The 26,567-nt window shown below is 40.7% G+C and overlaps 1 protein-coding gene across 1 annotated transcript in view; it reads left to right on the top strand.

Moving 5' to 3' along the window:
• Window positions 1–11,497, top strand: part of SMPD3 (sphingomyelin phosphodiesterase 3) — a 31,213-nt gene extending 19,716 nt beyond the window's left edge. The window contains exons 3-7 of the mRNA XM_005152238.3: window positions 1,480–1,635; window positions 4,843–4,932; window positions 5,735–5,798; window positions 9,730–9,892; window positions 11,303–11,497. Coding sequence (XP_005152295.1) covers window positions 1,480–1,635; window positions 4,843–4,932; window positions 5,735–5,798; window positions 9,730–9,892; window positions 11,303–11,404 — 575 coding nt within the window. The 3' untranslated portion in view covers window positions 11,405–11,497. The remainder of the gene's footprint in view (window positions 1–1,479; window positions 1,636–4,842; window positions 4,933–5,734; window positions 5,799–9,729; window positions 9,893–11,302) is intronic.
• The last annotated feature ends 15,070 nt before the right edge of the window (window positions 11,498–26,567 follow it).

Here is a 26,567-nt window from a genome sequence, read left to right as displayed (position 1 = left end):
TACTGTTGTTTTAACACCACTCCCAGCTCCCCTTCCCCTGATATTTTTGGCAATCCAACCCTTCACACATTAATAGTGGTAGGAAAGTGAAGTCTTAATGCTTAAAGTTTGTCTGGGTGCTAATGCAGTTACAGTGTGCTGAGTTCACGTTTGAAAAGTCTCTTTATAAAATGCTGCTAACAGCTGCAGTTGAGACAAATGATTAACAAGCTGTGAGGATGTGGACTTGAATAGTCACTGTCTCCAGAGTGGTCACTGAAAGCAGCTTTGGATGTACATAATTGATGTTTCTAATTGAGTTTTATAGTTTTTTAATAGCTGGCACAAAGTAGTAAATTAGGTTAAAATAAAATTGTAGTCAGGTCATTTTGGGTTTCCTACTTTTCCTTCCAATTGTGGTGTTTGAAAACACATCTTTTATTCTGAAGAAAAGTAATGTTCTGACTTGACATAGCATTTCAAGCTTGAAACAAGGAAAATTACAACTGCTAACTATATTTACAGTGAAAACAAAAGGAAAAGGAAGACAACATAGGAAAGAATTATTTCTACAGTGTGTCCTGCTCACATCGTCATACATCAGACTTTTGTTGTACTCATTTTAAAAGAGCCAGTGACTTCATGTCACCTCATGTGCTTAGAATTAAGTACTATTAGTTGCTACAATTAAAGATAGTTTTGCAAGTAAAAATATTTAACAACCAGTCAATCTGAACCCTTTCCTACCACTGTGATAAAATAGAGGTACATCCTCAGTACATGGAGCCTTGTGTAACTTCCCAGCAACTGGTGAAAGGATCTGGTTCTTCATTGCTTAAGTCTTGCCTACGTAAACCTGTATCTACATGTACCTTTAAAAATAGGAAAAAAAACTTCCAAGTTAAAGCATTCTTACTTGAACACAAATCACAGAATGGTTTAGGTTGGAAAGGACCCTAAGATCATCCAGTTCCAACCCCCCTGCAAACAGATTTCTTCTTCATCATATAGACTATTACAATGTGATTAAGTTGAAGTTAAATTTTTCATTTTAAAAATCAGAAAGCAAAGAAAGGTCAAGTGGTTTACCCCAGAATATGCCATCCAGTTTGGTCTGAAGTAGGACTGTAACTGTGAATTCCTGATTGTAACTGCTGTGCAGATCATCCTCTTCCTCTGGCTAGAAGCATCATCGTTTTGGCTAGTTGTCTGCAGCATAGATGTAGATACCTTGTGTTCTTACTTCTTCAGCCATGCCTGGTATGATTGACTCCAAGAGGAGGTATTTAAATCATCAGAAAGTGTGGTTCCTAATGAACTCCATAATGGTCTATGTACCACATGCTGAACATACTATAGCCACACCATTTTTTTTATCTTGCACCCTTTTTCTTCAGATGTCTAGCAATAGCTTATCAACTTACCTGGGGCTGAGAAACCTGCTGAAAGGAGGTCTTGTCTCATGTTTTGGTTATTTGGATGTTTATTTGTTTGCTACAGGAGATACTACTGTTCGATGTGAGCAACTGGATATGCTTCAAGATTGGCTGTCTGAATTCCGAAAATCTACCTCCTCCTCCAGTACAGCCAATCCAGAGGAGCTGGTGGCTTTTGATGTCATTTGTGGAGATCTTAACTTTGATAACTGCTCCTCTGGTAAGAGAAGGTTTTGTTTTCCTGGTATCTACCTGTTCCAGAAAGAAACAGGAGAGTTCTTGATTCCTGTAGGCTATAGCAGTATCTGAACCTGTGACTGGCTTTTGCAAGGAAACAATTGTTACAGACATCTCTAAAATAGGTACTAGCCTTGAAACAAGCCAAGGAGGGTAGCTGACACGTACCATTTCTGCTGAATTAGTAAGCATGATGCTTTCTAAGGCACAATGGACAGTAATTTGTGACTTCCAGTAGCAATAATGAGGGCAGATCCAGTGCTTTAGTTTTACTTGAATTAGGAAGACATCTATTGTGCTGGAATTTTTGTTACTAATGAAAGACATGGATATTAGAGGATTTTTGTGGAGAAAAAAAAAAAGTAAAATCATGCAGTTAAAAGTAATTAGTGCAAATAGACAGGAGATGATTAATGCTGCAGAGAAGTAAACACTGCTGAATCAGTCTTGAAAAAAAATTAACTGATGCTGTGTACTTCTGGGGTTTTCTAATATTTTTTTTTCTTCTATATTTGATGCTGAAGGTACTAGAAAAAGAACTCCACAAAATTAATGGGTCATGGGTTCACAGAGATAGTAGCCTTTTTTCAAACGTAAATATTAGACTTTGCTAAGGGTTAAACTGCTAACATAGAGTGCAGAACATTGTGCTTGTGTATCCCCTCCGCCTTCCTGCTCAGTACAGCTCAAGCTGAATAGCAAACAGGAGACTGCCCAGCCAGGTGGCAAAGGGAAAGTGAATGGGGCTGTGCAGCATGAGAAGAAAGGAGTGAAACCAAGAGGCAGAACATATAGTCAGTGTTCTCCACTCGAGGTCTGGCACTAACCCACATTTTGCACAAGAAGCACAGAGTATACTTAATGCTGTTGTGACCTGCGACTATTTGCTTTTGCAGATAATAGTTGCAATATTGCAAATACTACTAAAGACTGAAAAGTAGATTATAAAAATCCATTTTATTTTTGCTATTTCTGCTGCTTTAAAATTCACTCAGCCTGGAAACTGAAATTAAGCTGGTTACTTTGGTTTTTATGTCTAGATTGCTTTCTTTCCTTTCTCCTCCATTTTTTCATTACTCATTGTTTAGGGACATTTGTTAGCATTACAGGGAACTCAACATATTAATTTTTTAAGCATTTATCAGCGTTCTGTGGTTCTGTGTATGATTTCCTGTATTCTTTCCCACTCCACAGACTCACATGTAAGTAATTAATGTTCCAGTGAATATCAAACTTCTATTCATAGCTGTATTGATAGAACAGTTTTCAAAGATCTCCAGGTCTATGGGTGACCTTATGTTTATGACAAATGTTCTGCAACTCAGTTTTCCCTTCCAGCTTTACAGAACATGATGACAACATCCATGCACGTAGTGGGAATGTTATTTGAAAGGTCAGGTTGCTTTTGACTGACATACGTAGAAGTCTATTCATGTTTTTAAATCTTTTAGTGTAAGATAAGAAGCTTTCCAGTCAGATGGGTTAAGTTTGTCTCTTCAGCTGTGACTTGTTACTGTCAGTGTCACAGCTGCAAGGCAGTCATGACAAAAGTTTAATCTGTCTTGGTTCTGGGGGAGATTTTGTAGACATATAACAAGGGAAAACTGGAAAAATAAACTGAACAAAGGTTTCATCATCTACTTTTCCATAAACATTAAACAAACCAATTGGCTGTTCAGGCAGAATAAGCAATTTTCTGCATTGCATCCCTGGCAAATCTTGAGAGGTCAGTCGTCCCATCCACTGCCACATCTCCAGGGTACTCTGCCAAGTTAATTTTTCAATCTTCCTGAGATTATGAGGATGTTCTCAGTATCAAGAGCTAGTTAAGGGACGTGGGGGGGACGTAGAAAGATGCAGTGAGATAGATCAGCTGGTAAGGATGCAGTAGATGAAAGACAGTCAGCTCTATTAATGAGTACTATTATGAAAATGGCAAACATGACTACAGCTATGGACATGGTATACCATGTTTGTCGTCTGCTTCCTTCATAACTGGGAGAGGTCATAAGCTTCTTCCCTTGGCAAGAACAGCATTTCACACAAGGAGATCTAATGTGATTCCTGCAGTGTGTGATCTGCATTCTGGCCAAGATACACAGCTCATGGTTCAAAGTTCTGTTTCCCACTTCAGAGGAGTCTATTTTCATATGTACTTACATATGCTGCTGTTTTGGCAATAGACAGTGATAAGTGTTTTACAGAAGCAGTTCTAAACACAGGTGAATATTCTGTTGGTCCCAAGAGAGAGCCTTCAAATGTTGCTAAGAAGTTTTAACCTTGTAAAAGGCATAAATGCTGCAAGAAATAAAGTTAGCAGGAGCTACTGCCAGTTCCTTCGCCATTTAATATGAATGGAATTGTAGCAGCTGGTGTGATCAGGTTCTGCTTGCGCTTGTCTACCAGGTACAATGACTGCTATGTCAAATAGCATGTGCAGAACTAGAACTTGCTTATTTGTTCAGTGTCTGAAATTCTGGTATCCACATTTTTGTTGGATATCTTACTAAATAATCCTAGGAGCTTGATGTTCTAAATGCAAGGAGCACAGCAGCAATTAGGAAGAAATCCATTTAAAGCTGATAGGTCATGCTGATTATGCTCAGAATGACTTTAATGCTGGAGATAGTATCCCAAGCGAACTATCTGTTGCCCTTTCTCTTACCTATTATAGGGTGGAAAACATTCAGCAAACTCTTCTGAAGCAAGTAAAGCACAAGCTTTTAACTTTGAATTTACTCAGATACACACATCTGAGTAAGTTAAAACGTAAGTTTAACCCACAAGAGTTTGTTTAACCCACAACAGCCATTCACATTGCCACTGTGGAGTCAGTCCAGTCCTCCACTAAAGTTTTGTCCCGGAGTAAACCATGCAGTGTCAATGGCAGGGAGAAGAAATACGCTGCAAAACTCACTTCAGTTTACTGCTAGACACTACTGAAAATGTCTTTCTATTAAAGACTCTGTAGGAAAGCACTGTACTAGCAAGCCTTTGCTTGGATTTCTGATCAAGGCAAGATAGTGCTGTGCAGTACAGCTGCTATTGAACTTGATCAAATCAACAGTATATATATGCATCAAGGATGAAGGAGGACTTGCCTTCTCTGTTGTGGCAGGACGTGTGGTTGTCCAAGATTCACCACACATAGCTGATAACACCTTTTCTTGGGCTTATGCTCTCCTTGCAGAAGACAAGCTGGAGCAACAGCATTCTCTGTTTACACACTACAAAGATCCATGCCGAATTGGTCCTGGGGAGGATAAACCATGGGCAATCGGTAAGACCTTCTCCAACTATGAGTATACAAACATTTCTTTGTCTCACTCATACAACTCTGGTAAGCAGCAGACAGTTCAGCTAACTGGGAGTAAGAATTTGGTGGAGACAAAATATTTACAAGGGGTTCTTCTGTAATATGCATATAAGCCTGAATGGTTCTGTCTTGCTGAACTATAATTAAGAACCAGAGATCTCAAACTTCAGTCCACATTCTGGAACTTAAGCATCAACCTCCTTGAATGACTTCCCAAACCTATTCTACTTAAAAAATAACCTCTGGATTACTTGGGGAAGAGCCAAATTATTGTTTCTGTACTTTATGCATGCAGTGAAAGCTTGCAGCTTTTGATCACAATATTCCATTTGGTGTTCTATAAATACTGTAAGCGAGGATGGAACAAAGCAGTTCAGTAACACCATGAACTGGTAGGATCCATCTTATAAAAGGTTTCATGGAACTGTAAACTATTTGTACCTAGTGCAACTCAGTTAAACTCTGAAAAACTTTAGTTCAGCAATTAGTCTTTCTGTAGAGGAGCAATTATAACGTGAAGAGACTAAAGGTAAGAATGTGGAATTGTTTAATAACATGCTTTACACTGTTGTAGCACAGGCAATGTTTTGGAAGGTGGCAGGCAGTACGGAAGTCTGGACAGAGGAGCAGTGAACACAATGTGCTTTCAGTGCAGTCCCTTCTCCCCCTACAGATGCTGTCTTCACACACCTCTGCCCTCAGAAGCCTTCCTAGGCAGGTCACAGGAGGAGTGCTGGGACAGTCACATCTCTCTTTCTCTTCACAGGTACCTTGTTGGATCCTGAAGGACTGTATGATGATGAAGTGTGCACTCCGGATAACCTACAGAAGTATGCAATTCCTAATTCTCCCACATGCATTAGACAATTCCTTCAAAAGCCAGTTTATTGCTTGCTATTTAACATTTAAAAAACTGAGGGATGTTTTATGGGCTTTAAAAAATCCAAATCAAGAAAACACCACCAAAACCCAACAAACCAATCAGTCCTTTACTCAGGGATACTTGGAGAAGAAGATAAAAAGGGAAAGAAAAGGAGCTGTTTCTCTAAGTCTTAACAGAATTGGCTTCAGTGGGTGATAAGAGCACTAGAGTCAGTGCTGGTTTGTTTCTCTAGAGTTGGTCCTACCTGGACAGCCCTATACGACAGGAAACCAAGCACTGCCAAAAAGGGTACACAAACAGCTTGTCTGGAAGTGCTTTTGCAGGCAGCCACCTCTGTGGTCACAGCCCTGTAAAGGACAGCAACAAAAGGAATATCAAATTAAATAGCACATCAGCCACAGCTTAACATCTCAGTGATACTAGTGCAGCATTACTATTTCTAAGGAATATCTGATATTGAGAAACAGGTTATCTTTGGTTTGAGCTAGCAGACTTAAGAGAAATGCAAAAATCCCTTTAATTCCATAAGTCTGAGTTAGGTTTCTTGAATACCTGTGCTGTTTGTCAAATAATATGCTAGTGGAGAGAAACTAATAAGCTTTTTACATTTCAGAGCAGCACTTGATTTCAGTAATGTGATGATCCTTTCTGCACCTTTTCTACCTTGAGGGCTAGTTTAATGGACTATGTTATTTGACTAACTAACTATAAAAGATGCTGTAGCTGTTCATTACCCAAATATCCTAAACATGTAAAGTTATTTGAATTAATGCACCTGTGCAGATGCTTCAGTTAACACACGTAATGGAAACGGCACACGATATAGGCACAGTTTCTGTTGGCATTTTTACCAAGTACAGAATACGGCATGGTACAGATGGACATTAGTTGACTGTATTTAGGTGAAGCTACCCTTTGAAGTTATCTTTATCAGTTTTGAACAAAGAAACTGAATTCCAGACATAAGGTCTGGGCTCAGCTGATATTCAAATAAATAAGCATTTGTTACAGTAAGTCATGCTTTGTGCATTAAGGAGCCTGCAGAATTTCCAGGCATTCTTATTCACGTGTTGAAGACATGAATTTGTACATGTGAAAGGGATTTCTGGAAAGCAAAAGTAAAGTAATTTGGCCCCACAATCAACTGCAAATGCAAATCTGTATGTGGGTGTAACATTCTATTTTATGGTTCCAGGAGCAGGCTTGGAACATTAAAAAAAAACCAAACAAATAACAAACAACAAACTAAAACCAAAAAAACACCCCAAACAAAAAACAAAACCCCACAAAAAACCAAACAAAAAAACCCCCACAAACCCAACTAACAAGCCTAAGGGACCCCTGTGTTATCAGGCAGCCTTTTGAGACAATTGAGATAACCAATTACTTCTAGGGCATTTTGTTTTATTCCCTGAAAAGCTCCTTGTATTCGGCAATTACGTTTCAATGACAAATAACTGATTAATAAAAGCCATCAAATGATCAACAAAGATTTAAGAGTATCACTGCCACTAGCTATGTGCAGGTACAGCACTTCAGTATGATGTAACTGGAAAATACTCCTAAGTGCTGGCAACAGAGTACACATTGTACCTTTTGCCTGCTCAGTGTGGGTTTTCTGCACAAGGTTGTACTTCTCTTAGACTCCAGTTTCCACTAGCTTTTTATGCAGATGTGCAGAGAGCATGGATCTGCATGTGTACCTTATGTAGGTGTACTTCAACAAGAGCCTGTCCTCTCACCTCTGCAAGAGACTGGTAAGCATAAGAAATGCTGAAAAATTCAATGAAATTTGAGCTTTAAAGATGCTTAAATGCTAAATAGCACAGAAGTTGTGGAACTCTCTGTATCTAAATCTACATAGCAAAACAGGTTACAGCCTAAAACTGATCTCAAAGTTTTCAAAATAAACCTTGATCAAGCTTTACAAACTGTTCAAATGGATATTTAAACTGGCAGCGTAACCGGTCCACAGAATTAGTGAATTAGTTCTTCATCAGCATTCTTCTCTAGTTTATAAAGAAAATTAAGTACTTCACATTACTAAACTAATTAGGCCATAAAAGCAACAGAACAACTATTTCCTAAGTATCTCTTTCATGTTAAGTACAGCATATGTACAACGTCGGAGTAGAAGAACACACTTGTTAAAAAAATGAGCCTGTCAAAATTGTGGAACAATAATTGCATGTGGCTGTAATTATTACAATTAATAAGCTAGCTGTCACAGTCTGGGCCATGCCCCAGTGCTGGAAGCTACACAAGCTTCTGCCCAGCAAGGCTTCACAAAAGGCACACAAATAATCTCATCTCACACGGATCACTGTCACTTTTGAGCAGAGCACTGGACTAAGGCTATTTTCATCTCCAACCCTGACTGGAGTCTGGCACAGGGAGAGCACAGCTAAAATATAAGATTTTAATGCTAGTTTTTGCAGGCTTCACTGCTAGATAGGGCTCAAAGTTCTGCGTGACAGGCTGCAGCACCAGTAACAGAAGTCCTCATTAACTCAGGTGCTTCATGCCTGAATGACAGATGGCCCCCAAAGCTTTATGATGAGGGATTGAGTTTTGCTTTATAGCTCCCTTACATACACTGCTCTTCATGCTCTTCCTGTGTTCACTGCAGCTACAGTCAGCGCTACCAACCAGCTAGTGGCCAGAGAGCTGCCTGACAGAATGTTCATACTTAAACTCTGGAGTTACTTGGGGCTGAAAGTCTTTCAGGAAAAAAATGAAATTCCAATTACTTTTTATCCTCCCTTTCTTTGTGTCAATTAATTAAGCCAGTTACTCTGACAAAATTCAGGTTTAGTTGGGCAACTCACATGTAATTAGTTAAGTTCACTGAAGTTGTTAGCATGTTACTGTTGGCAGGGCATAGCCAGATGTCCAGTACTGGTGTCTGCATCCTGCAGAGACAAATAGCAAACAACTGGATATGAAGTTTTAGGCAGATGCATGCACATTCACAATTTGTTTTCCTCATGTATGTAAAATTAACATTTCCCTTCCGTGAACAGTTATGCAGGTTGAGTGAATACCCAGTGTTTGCAGACTTTTTAAAGGATATAATAGAAGCTAAACCAAATTAATCTTTTAAATTAATGCAAGTAATTTTTTTCCAGTAGCACTGCAGTGCTAGTCAGCAATTTCTTCTTTGTTACTTAATTAGCTTTGCCAAATATAAATACAATTTTTGAAAGAAACCAGTCCCATCAAAGAGCTTGCTTTCTTGAACCTAGAAGAAGAATTCCAGGAAGTGAATCATTTGCAGTAGCTCTTTGTAGGATCAGCTTGCAAATGGGGTCCAGACAGCAAACTAATTTGAGTTATTATATGACAGGCTAAAATGAAATAATACATAAAAGGAAGCTTGCTTTCATAACCTGGTTACAATAAACTCCAAGAACCTTCAATACATCACCAAGTCCAAAGTGGGTTAAGAAAAGTTCTGGCTAAATAACTATGTGACCAGAATTTTGTCACTGTTCTCTTTTGAAGACACGTAAAATACTTCTTATATGCCTCAACTGACCCAGATACACAAATTATAATACTACTGAGACCAAATCAACTGCAGATAGCAGGCAGACAGTGTCCTTCTTGCAGGTGTTTGTCTTCCTGGCTACAAGGGTAGGTCCAGGAGTGCAGCACCAGTGACACCAAACATGTCCTGAGGCTTTAAGAGCACTGTATTTATTTAACACAGCCTCATAATGGGAAACACATATGGAAGAGGATGTGCTCTACAAGTTTAACAGTTCTTTTGGACAGGCATTACCCTTAACAGGGATTTGGAGAGAATCTAGCACAATGCATGAAGGGACAGAATGAACAAACATTTAAAGCACTTACTTTGTTTTTTAATGAAATAGGGTGCTGGAAAGTGAAGAAGGAAGGAAAGGATACTTGGTCTACCCCACCAGCAAGAACCACAGTTCCAGTCAGAAGGGGAGGAAGGCACCACTGAAAGGAAACGGGAGGAGGATTGACTACATGCTGTATACAGAAGAAGGTCTCTACCTGGAATGGAAAGTGGTGAGTTTCAGAGCTGACAAAAAGAGCCGTAACTCACACAACAAACTTGTCTGGATGGTACTGCAACCTGTTCAGCTTGGGTTCAAATTCATACTCCAAGGGGAACCTTCTGCTTTGCTATTTTGTACTTCTGCAAGCAAGTATGGAGTTTGCAAACCTATTATGTAAGCAAATTCAAAATGAGTAGCAGCACTGGGAGATATGCTGCTCCTCAACAACAAATAAAACACCTTGCTTCCAGTTCTTAAGCTCTTGCCAGACTAAGTGTTTTGATGTTACCAACAGTCTGAATGATTTTTCCATCTTCTTAAGTCTCCGGATATTCTTTTATTGTGCCTACAACAAACCCTCCTAAGTTACAAGCCTTTGATGCATGGGCAGTTGTTGATGTGGGCTAATCAGAGTGGGATCTTGCACTGCACTGTTAGCTTCCTGGTGTAGGACCTTAGCTTATGTAAAATTCCATGATGAAAAAGAGACACTAGTTCACATTCATCTACCATACCCTGCTGTAGCTGCTGCAGGAGAGCAGGCAATAGAGCAGTTCAGCATAGCTTAGTGCACAGCACCTCGATCTGCCTGTGCTCTGGGTGCGCTCTGTGGACATGGCAGCTTAGCAGATGGGTTTTTTTCAGGCTTCCTGTTTCAGATGCACAAAATGCTCATGGTGCATCTGTATGGTAAACCCATCTTAGATTTTGCACAAACAGCAACAAAGCCAATACTTGAATAGTTCTGACTCAGATTAAGTCATTGATAAGGCTTATGCTGGCAGCATAACTAAAACATGTGTGCTTCCTGCAAACAACTCCTAAAGTACTGGTTAAGGATATAGCTGTCTGGTGGAAGGGGTAAGCTGCATTGCATCACATGAACGCTGGAGTGGCTCCATCCAGCTGCAGAAGCTGGGAAGCACACATCAACTTGGTCCTATGAAATGTTGCCAGAACAAAGTCTGGAATTTGGAGACATGAGAAGCAGGGTTCCTCATCACCTTAAGTCCCCAGGAAGTTCAACACCTCAGTCTAGAAGACAGGCTTCCTTTTTAGCTGCATGCCATGGGTAGTGGGGTATAGCCAGCCCCTCCATATGTACATGAATCACTAACTGTAGCACTGTAGATCAGTGTCTGCAACACTGTAATGGAAAGAAAAGGTGCAAAAGATTCCAACCAGGCTAGTTTAACTGGTATCATATAAATAGTTCACCTCATCAACTGCATCACACTGACATGCCCTGCAAGGTAGATAGTTTACCATGAGCTCAGCCAAGCTAGGCTGGTCCCGCATGTCTACTAATGCAGAAAGGTAGTTCAAAGTAAACTAAAGAGAAGCATAAACCCTGAGTCTGGTGTGTGCTACACCAGATCAGTTTTCAAATTCTTTTCTTTCTTTTGTTTTTCCTCTGCAGGAAGTGGAAGAGTTCAGCTTTATTACCCAGTTAGCAGGCTTGACAGACCACCTACCAGTAGCAATGCGTCTCATGGTTTCTACAGGAGAAGATGACCCTTAAAACTAACCAGCTTTGAGATATCAGAAGAGGGAAACATTAACAATATTAAGAAAATATCAGAATAAGAATAAACTGTTCTGGTGCCACGTTAGGAAAAATGACCAGACCTGACTTGGGCTAATCCTGAACATACCAACAAAGATATTAAAAGGGAAGAAATGGAGGGGTTGTGGCCAAAAGCCACAAGTTGCTCAGGCAACAGGGCAGGCCTGTACTACAATGCTTTCACTGTGGACCGAACGGAATCAAGATGGAAGTCCTAATTCCTTCTGAACCAGTGCCATTCTTACTAAAACATGTTTTTATACTAATATATAGCACAATTTAGTTCGTAATTAGCCTGTGAGTTAGTGCTGCTCTATGGTTTTTTGCATCATTTCTTTGTATAACTAATAAGCTAAAGCTTTGTTTCTTTTTTTAGCCTGTTTAAAGTTGTAGTAGCGTGCTTGCATCAGTAGCATGCGCCCGCACTGCATGCCACTCTGAGATAAAATAGTCAGTAAGATATCATGGGGAATATCAGAATGGAAGCAAGTTCAAAAATCAGCTTACCGGCCAAAGCAAGGCATTATGGGACCGGCAAACCCTTCTGTCCTTAAAGACAGATCTTAAAGCAAATAAACAGAACCTGTATTCAGTTTGCAGACCAGTATCTTCCTGTCCTATTTAAGGATACTTCAAAGATTTGCAATTAAGACTTTAAGAACACAGTTCTACCCTTACTCCAGCTGTGTTCCCATTGAAATTATGAAGTATTGTGTCTGAATAATGACTTCAGAATTGGGCCTTTAGCTTTCTAAGCGCAAGTTATTCCCTTAAGAAGAAATACAGTTCCCCTGTAATGTTTTTCTTTCTTTCCATATGTGGGACAGTTCTGAATTATGGTATGGGATGATATGTATGTTACAGTAGCGTGAATAGTTCCTGTAGTACCGTTGGTAACACCAGAGCCAACCTTCTGCCTTAGTTAGGGTAAGTGGGAAATAACTTGTAAAATGCATGCTAGATATAGAGTTAAAATTAACATTTTTGGGGAAAAATGTAGAAGAGTGTATGACTGATAAGCCAGGATAACCTAACAATCTTCCAAAGGAATCAATTAGTACACTTAAAAGGAAAATGTAGCAAACTAACTAGAGAGTAGAGAACTGTGACTCTCAGCCTTAGGTAACTGCAGCCTAGAAGCAGAGGGTTTGTTTCTGTCTTTGAGACACAGGTCTCCATGCGTTATGCACTCACAGGCTTTAACAGGGGTCTTGCCAGCTAATTTGTATGTATGTTCTTTCCCTGCAGCTCTCTGAATGTGGGGCTCCCCTCTGTCATCTTATCCCTATGACCTCACCTACCCAGCCTCTGTAACCTTAACAAAAATAATGAAAAGCTGACTATCAGGTCCATTACAAGACCTGATGTTTTCTTAGGGGATTTAAATTCAGAAGGATTTGTGTTGCTGGGAGAAAAAGGGGACTCCTTGCATTTTCACTGATACTTAAGTTTCTTCTGCCTACTTCATGTTCAGTTTTAGCGCTATTTCCTCGTACATTATAAATACCCAGTGCTAAAAAGAAAAGAGTTAACCTAATAGTTAGAGTTACTCCATTAAGTGAACTGTTTTAGTTATGGTGGTCACAAACTCCTGAAGATGCTCTTGTTTTGGTTTAGTTTGCAACTGCTAGGAATCAGCTTGAGCTAAATCAGAAGAGATTTAAATTAGAAATCCCAGTCTGTGCAGCCTCTGGTACTGGCTTAATTAGCTGCAGTAAACAGTGAAACTTTCACTTAGATCAGCCTGATTTTGCAAGTAGAGAAACAAAACTTTAACAGTCGTGAGAGTACCGGACTGACAGTACTGCCTAATCCCAAATAGATAGTAGGCCACTGTTCACACACTCGCACAGCACCTGGTCTTGACACATTTTATGCCTCATTTTCCAGTCCTGGCACTCCTTCAGCAGAGACTGCCTCTAAACTGTACTGTGCCAAACCACAGGGGTAGTCTGCAAGTGTAACCACAGGGATTCCAAAATAGAACCAGACCTAATTCCCCTTTTTGATAAAATTAGGAATTCAAGTTTACAGCATCAGAGACCTGAGTGTACTGTCCCAGTGCACCACCAATTTCCCACTTTGTATGTTTCTCTTTATACAGAGGGTGCACATATGTGCAATGGGGTTTTCTGGTTTCTTATCTCCCCACCCAATTCAGAAAAAAATTATACCTGAAACACCTCTTTTAACCCTATTTTCTACCTTGCTTGTATTTTATTAACCTTTTTTAAAAAAACAAATGGTATCAGTAGCAATTTGTGTGCTGTACAGCAGCTATTTCTCAGTAGTAAAATTAAATATAAGGTACAGTATTTTTAATAGCTTTCCTATCAATGTAAATTACAATTTGATATCCATTTCTCTACGTATCAGTTGCAGGGAGCTGAATTTGACACTGTGTGGGATATAATCCTAAAACTACTGCCAAACAATGTTACATTATTTACAGTAAACCAAGATGGTCTAAATTACTTTAAAAATCGGTTCTGTGGCTTTGTGCTGACTAAAAACCAGGCATTTTTTTGTCAACTTTTTGAGATATGTTTTGAAATATTTTTTTCAAATTTAAAGTAAAGTGGTTTAGATTTTGATGTTCTTAGTTTCTCGGTAATGATGAAATGGATAGTGGTAAAATATTCTCTCAACATAATAAGCATACATAATCAGTCTAGGTCATTCTTACTAATTTACTGTCTTAAGGATCACCCTTGCAAGAGCATGCTGGGAGGTACAGCATTGTTGCACCACTGTACATATGCTCCTTGTTTTGTGCATCAGTCCTGTGCCTTCCGATGCCCTGGTATGCTTGCAGGAGTCAGAGAGCGTATGTACTGCTAAACTGTAATGAAAAGGCTTTCCTTTCCAGGGGAGCAGCCTCCTGGAGAAAAGCGAGTTTGTATACACCATTGCTACCTGTTCCATAGATTTACTGGCAGATAGTAATTCAGACAATGCCTGTACCAGCAGGTATCAATCATTATAAGCCTTAGACAGATACTATGTAATAGAGTATTTGCATTAAAAAGGGGGCTGGGGGGTGTTAACTGTCAAGAACATGCCCAGGAAATCAAACTATGGATAGCTTTTTCAGATGTCAGTTCCAACTTGCTTAAGGATAGCATGGCCCAATTTATTAGTAGGATGTTATTTATTAGAAGATTGAGTTAGGCTTATTCAACTATGCTGCCCCACTTTGTACATGAATTTCAGGTATCTTCAAGAAGAAGTTGGTGATAACACTATTCTTGGTTTAATAGCTGCCACTTAACAGGGATACTGTAGATGAAGTGTCATATGTTTTTATAGAAGCTAGGTAATATCTCTCGTTTCTCATTTTCCATTTGCATTTTACAACAGTACTGCTAGAACAAGTGAACAGAATACACAAACAAGGACAGCCAAAACCTAAGAATTCAAATATTTTAAGGATGTCAAGTCTTTACAAAGTCAGTATCTTTCAGTCTCTTCAAAAACATAGCCTACAGAATGTAGCCTCATCCAGATTCAGTTAGTGCAGAATGTGCACATCCAGATTCAGTTAATCTGTGCACTATTTGTCTGGGGGACACTTGATCCACCTGCTTTGCAGCCACTGAGGACCAGCAGTAGTGCCTGTAGTAGTAGTAGTAACCATCTCTACAACCAATTCAAGTGGTGGCCAGTTAGTTTCATTCCACCACAAACTGGATGCTTAATCACAGCTGTCTAAAGCAACTGGACTGTGCCACAGACTGGCTCCAACCTGCAGCCTGTTGTAGGGAAACCCCAGAGAAAGCTGCCTGGTGTAATGAGTTTACCTGTCTTGTGCTAGTAGTATGACACAGTTTTGTCCAGGAAGCACTCTCAGCCAATGTGGCTAGACCCTGAGTCCTACTTCATGGGTAGGACAGTAAGATTTAAGGAACTTACAATTCCAGTAAGTTGGTTTGTTTTGTTTTTTGTTTTGTTTTTCTAATGGCCTTTCTTTGGTATTCCCAATTAAGCCTGTTAGCTGTCCCCAATTTGGTCTTCAGTCTACCCTGGGATTACACAGCAGGACATGTGTATCAGCACATATCATCAGCTCAGAAATGAAGCATTTTTACTTCCTGACACTACAGGAGTAAAACAGAAACACAGTTCTAGCACTCTGAAAGACTCCCAGTTTTATCATCCATTGCAATGAGAGTCAAATTGTTTCTGAAGGTCTCATTTTTTCACGCCATTCTGTTTTAAATATAATCTTGATGCTTTTAAAGACTTGTATTATTGCTGAAGTTTAGAAATCCTATACTATGAATAATCTTTTTTTATTTGAATGTTTTTCGGTATTGTATCCTTCTGGAACCTAATGTTTTTATATGGTAAGCACACACCTTCTGACATTTTGTTATAAATGTATTAAAAGAAAAAAATAAATATTTTCATTGGTTTCTTTATCTGCAAGAAAACCACAATCTCAGACCTGATAAAAGCAAGGTATTTTGAACAATAGAGTGGGGATTTTGTCTTTTATTGGTGCTGAAAGGAGTAACTGGTTGATGCAAATAAGATAATAAAATTTCAATGCTTGAATGATTCTGTGCAGTACACTTTTTCTCGTTTTGTGATTTGGAGTCTGACGACACTCACAGAAACCTGACTCTAAGAGTACCGTCTCCCTGTGCTATGCTGTTGTAGTGAATCTGCAGAAAATAAAGGCTGAAAGAAATGAATGCTCTTAACATCCTCCACGGCTCAAACATGCCCCCTCACAGATGCACCCTGCTGAGTGCTTCACACAGGCACTGCCCACTGTAGGCTGCAAACCTGAATCCCAATTTCTCCAACAAGGACAAGGATATCCACAATGTATTGCATTTTGTTGGTATTTAATATAAGACCACAAGAACAATTTCTTCTTATGCAGCCTTGACATCTCAACAGTTATCTAGTCCCTGAGCTAATGAGAGTATATTTGTATCTTTGGCTGGATGGTATAAAGATAAAAAACAAACACAGTCTCTGTACATTTATCCTTAAGAAATCCAGCAATACAACAAAATAACGTCAAGGGAAAGAAATCTATTCTACTGGTTCAGTCTTTCCAGACAGTTCTCAGAGTCCTTTATTGTAGGAAACCCCACCTTGAAGAATTTATTTGCTCTGCAAGCAGAAAAGAGGAAATCAGTGCAGTGACATAGTGCAAGTGACAGAGTACAGCACGTAAGTTTCTTGCCATTAACTCAGGAAGGAATGACTTTTGAGACAGGATGTTAGAGTTGGATCTCTGCAGCTTTCTCTACTGCTGTACAGACAATTTTTGTCTGCATTCTGATGCTACCACAGCATTACCCTTCCACAGGCTTAATTCTGCAGTGGTAGATTCCTAGCATGTGCTTCTCATGCAATACCTGACTGGTTTCCTTGTTGCATTTTGCATTATTACATGAGAGCTCGTGAGTTTCCCTCTATGAAGTGCTATAGGTACTTCATAGGAAAACACAGTCATTTCTTAGACAGCTAGCACTTTCCAGCCATTTAACTAAAAAGAACAAGTACAAAAATCATTATTCTTTCCTGATCCCTCTGCCCCAGAAGTTGTAGTGTAGGTTATTGTGAGCCTGTGCCCACAGCTGCCTGGCAGTCAGCACAGTAACTGCAATGCCATCTGCCCCTGGCTATTTTAAATTCTCTTGGCAAAGTACCCATTAAAACAAACCTCCCTATCCCACTGAAATTCCTGCTCAGAATGCTGTTAAAACTACTGCTCTTCCAGCCCCTACTCTGCTGTCATGAGACCTCACCTGGACTGTTGTGTGCAGTTCTGGTGTCCTCAACATAAAAAGGACATGGAACTGTTGGAACATGTCCAGAGGAGGGCCACGAGAACAATCAGGGGCCTGGAGCACCTCCCATATGAAGACAGGCTGAGAAAGTTGGGGCTGTTCAGCCTGGAGAAGGCTGCATGGAGACCTCATAGCAGCTTCCAGTATCTGAAGGGGGCCTAAAAGGATGCTGGGGAGGGACTCTTCATTAGGGACTGTAGTGACAGGACAAGGGGTAATGGGTTAAAACTTAAACAGCAGAGGTTTAGATTGGATATAAGGAAGAAATTCTTTACTGTTAGGGTGGTGAGGTACTGGAATGGGTTGCCCAGGGAAGTTGTGAATGCTCCATCCCTGGCAGTGTTCAAGGCCAGGCTGGACAGAGCCTTGGGTGACATGGTTTAGTGTGAGATGTCCCTGCCCATGGCAGGGGGGTTGGAACTAGATGATCTTAAGGTCCTTTCCAACCCTAACTATTCTATGATTCTATGATTCTCCAACCTGTAAGCCCAGTTCACCCACCTTCACCATTTGGTTATGTCCTCTCACTCGCCTCTTGTGTGACACAGATGCCACAGTGCAGAAGACCTGTAACTGCCCTGTCTTTTATATAACATCCAGCACTACAACATCAAGGAAATTGTTCCCAGGCACCAGAACTATCTAAAGAGTAAACTACTGAAAAAAGGAGATTCACTGTAGTAGAAAAATGCTATAGCCTTTCTGTGAGCTTTAAAGCGTAACTGAATATAATCACATAAAATACCCGGACATTTTCCCCATGTTTCCCCATTACCTTACAGCTGGCTTTCCTGTCTGTAAATTCCTAGAAAACAGTCTCTGCTTATTCTGTTCCTCTGGAAGCATCTACCAACATGTGCTTGCACAGTTTCTATCACTGTCAAGCCCTCTCTTTCCGTTTTGTAAGTAAACCTTTGATGTCTCCAAGGCCAAATCAGCAGAACAACTCCAAACTGCCCCATGTACCACAGTCCACAGACAGTAAGCCACGTGTGCCAGAGTATCTTTTATCTGTATGAACACTGCAACAAAATCCTAATGTGTCACAGTAGTTCTGTTATATTACATCTGTTCTTTTACAAAGCTCTGCTAAAGTTCCTCAACTCATGGCAGCACATGTCCAAAGCAACCAGAAGCCTTAAAAGTCCCATTGCTATTCGCAAATGTTGTGACTCTTAAATCCCAGCAATAAGATGCGTCAATCTGATGAGCTCAACAGAGACTTTAATGTGTTCCTGAATGTGGTCCTGTCATTAGTGTACTGAATATTGATATCACCGACCGCTTTTCACCCTGCTAAAATGGAATTTGCCTCACAGATACATAAACACTGTATTAGCTAGTAACTGACATAAATCCTTCTGCCTTAACAATACAAAATGGAGGATGATGGCAAAGACATCACAGGGAAACAGAGCTGCCTGCAGAAAGGACTGTAGCATGTCTGTAAAGTGGGCACACATGTCCTACACATTTATTTAACCTGTGAGGTGTAACTTCACAAATACCTGGCAGAACAACTTGCACGAGTTCAGGATGCACCTATGGTAAGAACTGCTCTATTCCACAATGGTGTTTCTGTAATTTAAGATTCTGGATGATACAGTAAAAACAACTGAAGGGATTTCCAATGCTGCTGCAGCACTGCATGCAACAGCACCTGCATGGGCAGGCTCTGAACACTTCTGTATCTGAGAGAAGCAAACGGGGAGTTCAGAACCTGAAATCACCCAGCCGCAGTGCACTCTGAATGCACTCACAACAATGAATGGAAAGAGATGCACATGACAAGGGGAAGATGACATCTTCCACACCGAATGTAATTAGGTCTCTTTGTTCTCATTAAAGAGGTTCATGAACTTAAAATTGAGCAGATCATTAGTTTGAACATCCTGGCCCAGCTACAATTTGGGTAACATCCTCACTACCTTTTCATATCTAACTAGGTATAATTATTACATTCTTTGTGTTTGGCTGCCACAGGTTCTTAAATACTTTTCAAATGCCAATCCAGAGCTTTGAATACCCAGCAAAATGCAGATGGATCTTCCTCTGCAATTAAAAACTTCACCTGAAGTCAACTGCCACAACCATCACCAGCTTCAGCAAAGTCAACACTGAATGTTTTATACTGCTTCAAAAGGACATTCAGGATATCAAGGAACAAAAGGCAGTTGCAATGTCTGCAAGACATCAACTGAAAAAATATCCCAGGCCTAGCCTGGTGCCAAGCACTATGCTAAATATACTTCTAATGAGAGGTGTATCACACAAGACAAACTATTTCTCGGTACACAGCCTGGTCCATTATCTTGGCTCCAAAATAAGACTGTTAGGAAACAGGCATTTAAACACTATTTTCTGTTACTCCTTGGTTACATATAATTTCTCTTTTCCACATTTGCTGAGAAAGCTATTCATAACCACAGCAAACTCAAGACTTGAAACAAAACATGTCTTTTATCCCACAGTATGCACATATGGAGGACTTCACACTGTAGCTACTTCATTAGCAGACTGGTGTTCCTGGAACTCTGGCATTTTTTAACTGATGTGCTCACCCTGGTGAGACCCCTCTTGCCCACAGCTGACCTTGAGTGTCCTTCCATCTCAGTGCAAAAAACTCTGCCTCACCACTCTGCAGCTACATGTTCCAATGTTAGCGTAAATTAGAAAGTGTAAATGTGGCACTTATTATACCCTGACAGAAAGAATCACTGAGTCTGGTTAAGTGCTGGGCTGTGGTTCCAAACTCAGTGTAAAAGGTCCTTGTCCAGGCCTGCCTTCCCAGGGACTGACAATTAGAAGGTTTCTGACCACAAGACCAGAGGAGTTCAAAACCAGCTTCCAAGTGACCACAATGGAATGTAACACAAACAAAAATTCCTCTCTGAAAATCCACTGGTTTTAGAACAGAGTTTGATGTATTTTTAGAGAGATTATATGTGTGAGCCCTCCTACAGGAAGAGACTATACAGAGCAACCCAGAAGGTCCCACTCAGTGCCGCACTTGGTTTGAGGACGGAGAAAAGTACAGAATTTCTTCTGCTTCTGGTTAATTATTATTTACAAGCACAGGTAACTACCTGTTTGGGGCCTTTGGTTTCTTCCTTAAAAAAATAACTGATATTCCTTTTAACTTCTTAAACATGAACAGGGCTGGCACTTACTTGCAGAAACTAGCTACGAATAGCTCCCTGTCATGGTTCTGGGTAAGAAAACTGTATGTAAAGCGTGGGGGGCAAAGGGAAATGAAAAATAAATAAATGGAAGGAGGAGCTACTGAATCTGCAGACATCCTATAAAGACACAAGAGCATCAGAAAAGGAATAAATAAGAAGTAAACTGCAATTTTATAAAAAGTAAGAATATTAAGAAAAATTAAATGGTCCTTATATAAACATTCCACAGAATGTACACTGCTGACTAGTTTTGTTGGTGACAAGCATAACTACACCTTGCCTTTAGTTTTAGAGGGTTTTTTATTAAATCTTATTTCAAATGTAATTATTTGATTAGCTGTTGCCCAGCCAACCCAGGGAATGCAAATACAGACTGTCTCAAAAGAGTCCCAGGTTTATAGGGAAGTAAACAATGGAGCAGTGTTTCTAGCTCCCAGCTAGAGTCAGACACACAAGTGGAATATTCTGCTCATAAGCAAAGGGATACAGGTGGCAGCATCCAAGAAAGCAGCAGGAAGCTGAGAGTGTGGATAGAAGGCATTGCATCAATCTGAACAGATAGATGATCTCCTGTGAGAAAATACCTTTATTTTTTCAGGCAGACTATACAGCCTGGCTGACTGGCACTGTGACATATTACAGCATTCCACATGAGGACAAGCTCTGCCAACAAGGGAGACTTCAAATAAAGAGAATGCACTAAACAGCAACTGAAAAGTCTGTGTCATAGCCTTACCACAGAACTCTTGCCGATACCTGATGACTGCCACTGTGGAGCAAGGAACATGCTGCAATTACATGTGTATGTTAGCGTATATGCAACAGATACCAGAGGAGTTCAGCTCTCACAAAGCAACTCCGGCACTAATGCTGTTTAGGAAGAAGTGCTTAGATGATCTGAGGTGGAAAGGAAATGCTACTTATACCTCCACTCTGCTGATGCATTCACAACACCTATAAACATCAAATAAACCCCACAGCCTGGCAGCACAGGACCTGCACAGGGATACAGTATGAGACTGATCTTGAAGTGCTCATGGCCCATGACAAACACAAAAGAAAACACAGAAATTATATGTTTTGCCAGTATATACCCATGAAACCTGTGAAGCAGAGTACTCCACTACAACAAAGTCTTGTGATTCTATGAAATATGAAGACATAGTCTTTCCTAGATTTTTCTCTGCCTTATTGACTTTTTGGAGACCTTTCTTTTTTTGTTTATGTACATTGGAATGCACATGCCAAGATAATACAAGAAAAGGTGAAAATGTAACATCTGACATGGAAGTTGACCTTAGGGTTCATTTATTCTGCTATGCAACACAGAGGGAACTCCTAGCTTTTGCTGAGGCCTAGTCGGTATTCTTAAAAAACATAAAGTGGGGGAGAGATCCAAACTCCTGAAATCTAAAGGAAAACAAAAAAAACAATGCATGAAGGAGATGCAACTTCCCTAACAGTTTCATACAAAACAGAAACACATACTAAGCCATCAGAATGCAATATATCAGCACAGCTCTCAACACAAGACCAGTATGGATTAACCTTCTGCCCCCATCAAGACTTTTATCCTTTGGCTTGCTATGCCTAAAGACTCAGGATCAGTGCCCTCTACTGACACATACGCTGCACAACAGAACTTTGTCGTAATCTTACCACTTCCCCCATGCCTCATGCGTGCCTTCAGATAAAGTTTTGGTTTTATGCTTCAGTTCCAGAAGCATAAATGTTAGATGATACATTTTTGTAGGCAAAACCACCTTTTGCTAAAGAGAAGTTCAGATCCCTGTGTAATCCTGGGAGACTTCTGACTTCTCAGTTGGCATCTGCAATCTCCGCTCTCAGGACTGCCTGGTCAACCGGGCACTAGGGAGGTTGGAGGAGCAAAAGAGATGGCCACTGATTTAAAGCAATGCCAAGGCTTAACGAGGAGCAATGCCAACAAGGTTGCTTTATGGACCATCACTTAAATTCTCTTACCAGAATGAAACTATTAGATTTGGAGTCCAAAGACCATTTTAATCATGCAGGCAAGCACACACAGTAATGGAGACAGATGTATATGCAGGCAGCTGGAGCTAATCTGTGTCACTTAACACAGAAGTATGTTAAAGCTGCTACAATCGTTTTGCTTCCAAAGTGGAGGGGGAAAGTGTTTTAAAACAAACCAGGGCTGACCAGACTCTAGCATAAACAGTCTTCCCCCTGAGTTTTCACCCTTGCATATGTAGATCACAAATGAATTAACACTAAATTTAACCCAAAACTGGGCTCTGCAACTTTCAACCCACTGCCCTCTCCCTTCTTCTCCCTAGGGGAAACAAAGCTGTGATATAAACACTAGCAGTAACACAAAAAGGTAGAAGGGAAGCAGTGCCTCCCCGGCCCGGCTTACAGCGGCACTTCTCCGACAGAAGCACCAAACGGAGCTCCCTCCCCGCCTTCCTCGCCGCGGCAGTGCCGCTGGGGACGAGAACAGGCGTGCCCCCTCTCCTCAGGCGGCAGAAGGACAAAATGGCTCCCTACTGCCTGACGAGAGGGCTCGGCCAATCAGGAGCCTAGCACTGCCGGCGGGCCCGGCTGCGGTGGGGTGGTGGCAGCCGTGTTGGCAGAAGTGATCCAGCGCCACAGGGACCGGGGGCCGGAGGGCAAGGAGGTGCTGCGGGACTCGATGCACCGCGGGACAACGGCCGCCTAGCTGCGCTCCCTCGTCTTGTGCAGCGGGGAAGGGCCCAGGGGAGTCAGCTGATTACTGATTAATTCAGGCCTTTTCCACCTCAACACGATCACCAGCCCCTTCATTGCAAACGCTTTTGCAGCTGTCCTTGAGGTATGCGTGAGATGATGTACGTAGACGTGCAGTACTGTCACTTCAACCATTCCTAGAAACACGGCAGGCGAGGAGGATGACATTTTCAATGCTGCAGCATAAACTAACTGTCCCTGCCACCTGTTTCATTGCCGTGGCTTGATTTATTCACTGACTCTTAGGGTTGTGAACAACTGGTTTCTTGGATACTCTAGCATAAAGCAGGCACTTTATGGATGTACAGATACAGCCAGATCCATCAGCATTGAGAAGCAGGAGAAGTTGAGAAGCAGTAAGCTGCTGCACCCACGCTTTCTCCCAGAGCATGAGTGCAACACTCACTCAGTGATGTGCAAGGCAAGGAAGACCAGAGGCTGAGGAAAATAACAGGAGTGAGAGACCAAACCCACAACAAACAGTGTATCACACAGCTGCAGTTCAGCAACACCCTGAGGAAGCAGCAGAGGTTATGCGGCCAGTCTCCTGTCTCTAACTCAGAAGCTAAGATACCCTGAGACTGCCCACGCCACTGCCAAGAGCACCAGCAGATGTGTGACTGCAGGTCTTTCTTTTCGCTTGGAGGAAGATAATCAGTGTCCACAAAAGAGGCATCTTCAGAGCTCTCAAATCCTAGACAGAATCCTGCTGGGGGGGGAAATACTGATCATCTTCACAACAGCCTTTCAAAATAAAACCAAAGCCCTATAGCCTTCTAACTATATATATTAAGAAACTATATATATATGTATACATATATATAAAAAATTATATATATATATAATATATATTATTTATTTTTAGATATGCTAAAAACCCCATGGGTTTAATTACTGAGGTATCCAAGGACTTGCTGTCTCTGAGCCTGTATCTGCTGTGTCTGGTCAAACTTCATAAGGCTGCATGTGAAACCACACTGCACTAAGAAAACGAATTATTAAAGCAGAGCGAGGGAGCCAGGAGATTAGTTTATTCTGTATGGCCTTGAGCAAGTTATTTTTAGCTCTCAGGCCCTAATCTTGTAGTGAGCCTGGGGCAGATGAAACACTTTAATACCCACACAGAACACTTGGTTTTTCTCATCTGAAAAATGGGGATAACAAGACACACCTCTGAGAAGCTTCTTAATCATTAATCTGCAGTAAATGCTTGGAAATATTAAGTTTTGTAATTATTAAGTACCAGGCCAAATTAACATTCTGCAATGCCATCGAACTCAGTAAGACTGACAACACAGGCACCCATTGTATTCAGCTCACAATCATCACTGGAAAAATCTTAGCACTAAGAAACTGTATTAGTCTCTTCCCCTGCTAACAACCAGCTGTAACTACACACAGAATACAAAAGATGAGTGATTAAATAAATTAGTTTTGAACTGCATCCTCTATCTTGTTAAATGCAGGAAGCCAACACAAAGCAGTTTTCAAAGAGGCTAATGAAGGAGAAAAGCAAGCTCCAGGATCTCAGTCTTTGAACTGCCCAGCCTTTGGACAAAAGCTTTCAGTTTTACAAATAACAGTCAGCTGTCATGACTCAGACCCTTTAAAATGCAAGACTTGTCCTTCATTAGGACCATGACAATGTCACTGTCCCAAGAGTATTATTCCTTTTGTGTATTCACCATGAGACACTTTGTTGCCTGCCTGCTTTTTATGGTCAGTGCAAGTCCCTATTAGACTACTAGAGTTGTCACTTTTTGTACTAGTTTTCCACTTCAGTGCATACGTGTACAATGTACCTCATAACATCACAAGCTTTTTATTTGCACGAGACAGCTGCACTGCAATCAGTGCACTTTTCCTTATTAGAAGTAAACATAATTTGAAAACATGCTAGCAATGAAGAAGTGGATTCTCAGCACCCTCTCGTGGATTTCAGCTGTGATAACTACCAAATGTAAGTAAAACTTCAATTACAATTCAGAACTACAGAAAAGTTGTTTTTGCAGCAAAACTACAATGGGGAATTAAATGTGAATGGCAAATCATGGCGGTTTATGATTATTTTAATACCTGAATAAAACCTGCATCTTTAGTGCAAGCATCTCTTGTGCCACATACAAAAAATCTGCCAGTGGCACACTGGCTCTCAGGCAATATATGAACTGCAATACTGTTTGGTTCAGTGGAGACAGGGGATTCTTTTTCTACTAAAACATGTGCTATGCCTGTAGGCCCAGTCAGGATCAAAGCTGTTGCCATTAAAAAAAAAAACCAATTGCCTGTGGTGGCTACATGGGGTAGGCTCCTTCCAAGAGAAAATAGGACTCTGGCTCTGCTTATTAAGATCCCAGTAGCCAGAAGCTCTTCCAAGTCAGCACATCATTGCAATGCTTCTGTCAGGTCTGGGAATAAACAGGAGGCTGAATGTTGCTACTGGGCAGATGTGCTTTTCTGATTAAGTGGCTTTCCTCCCCCATGTGTGTGCTGGCAGTAAAATGCCCTGTGGAAGAGAACAGAGATAGAAGTACTTGTTCTGGTTTGGTTTTGCATACATGTATCCAGAATGGCTGCTATCTCCCTATAAGCAGCTGTTTTCCACACAATTTACTCATCACACTAGGGTTTTAAGTCTGTGAAGAATTTACAGTAGCTAACTAAGATTTGATACATACACTAAATAGTCCTAATCACATGTGAACTAATCTTTCCCCAACTCACCCAGATTTGTATCAAACAGCTATGTTTTGTATGTACCAGAATTTAATGAGTGGTGTGACCTTTGTGAAAACATTCAACCTATACATATGGGAAAAGGTTTCTTCCAACATAACAGCTTCCAGCATGTTTTAACCAAACCCTCCAAGCAGTTTCAGTGCCTGTTAAAATGCCTAAGTATAACCAGCAAATATTAGTAATGTTGATCCCACAGTGAATTAAAACACACACAAGGTTTCTTTAGCAGATCTGTCAGATTTTGTTCCTGTGAGGAGCCCACGGGTGCTAAAATACACTCAATTTTACAGCTTTTCAGCCTTTTTTTTTTTTTTGAACAGCAATACAACTTCCACTCTAGGTATATTGAAATTTGTTTTTCCTCATATGCAGGTAGTATGATCCCTATTAACTGCCACAGTTCAGTTCTGGAAGCATAGTTCTGCAGCTGTGCTAGCTACTACATTTAGCTTATGCCCTTCATTTTCACTACACCCCCTCTGAGAATCTCAGTAGTCTTAAGTCTCACAATACCACGATTGTTTAGAAAGGATGCCTCTCCATTACCATGCCTAGTTTCTACTGCAGTACCCACACATCTTCAACATACATAACCCTGATAACAAAATACAAATTCCCATCAATTTGGGATTCTTCTCC

The sequence above is a fragment of the Melopsittacus undulatus genome, chromosome Z, assembly GCF_012275295.1.
Source record: "Melopsittacus undulatus isolate bMelUnd1 chromosome Z, bMelUnd1.mat.Z, whole genome shotgun sequence".
Lineage (NCBI taxonomy): Eukaryota > Metazoa > Chordata > Aves > Psittaciformes > Psittaculidae > Melopsittacus > Melopsittacus undulatus.
Note: the sequence above shows the minus strand (reverse complement) of the source record. Positions and strands in the feature narration are given on the sequence as shown.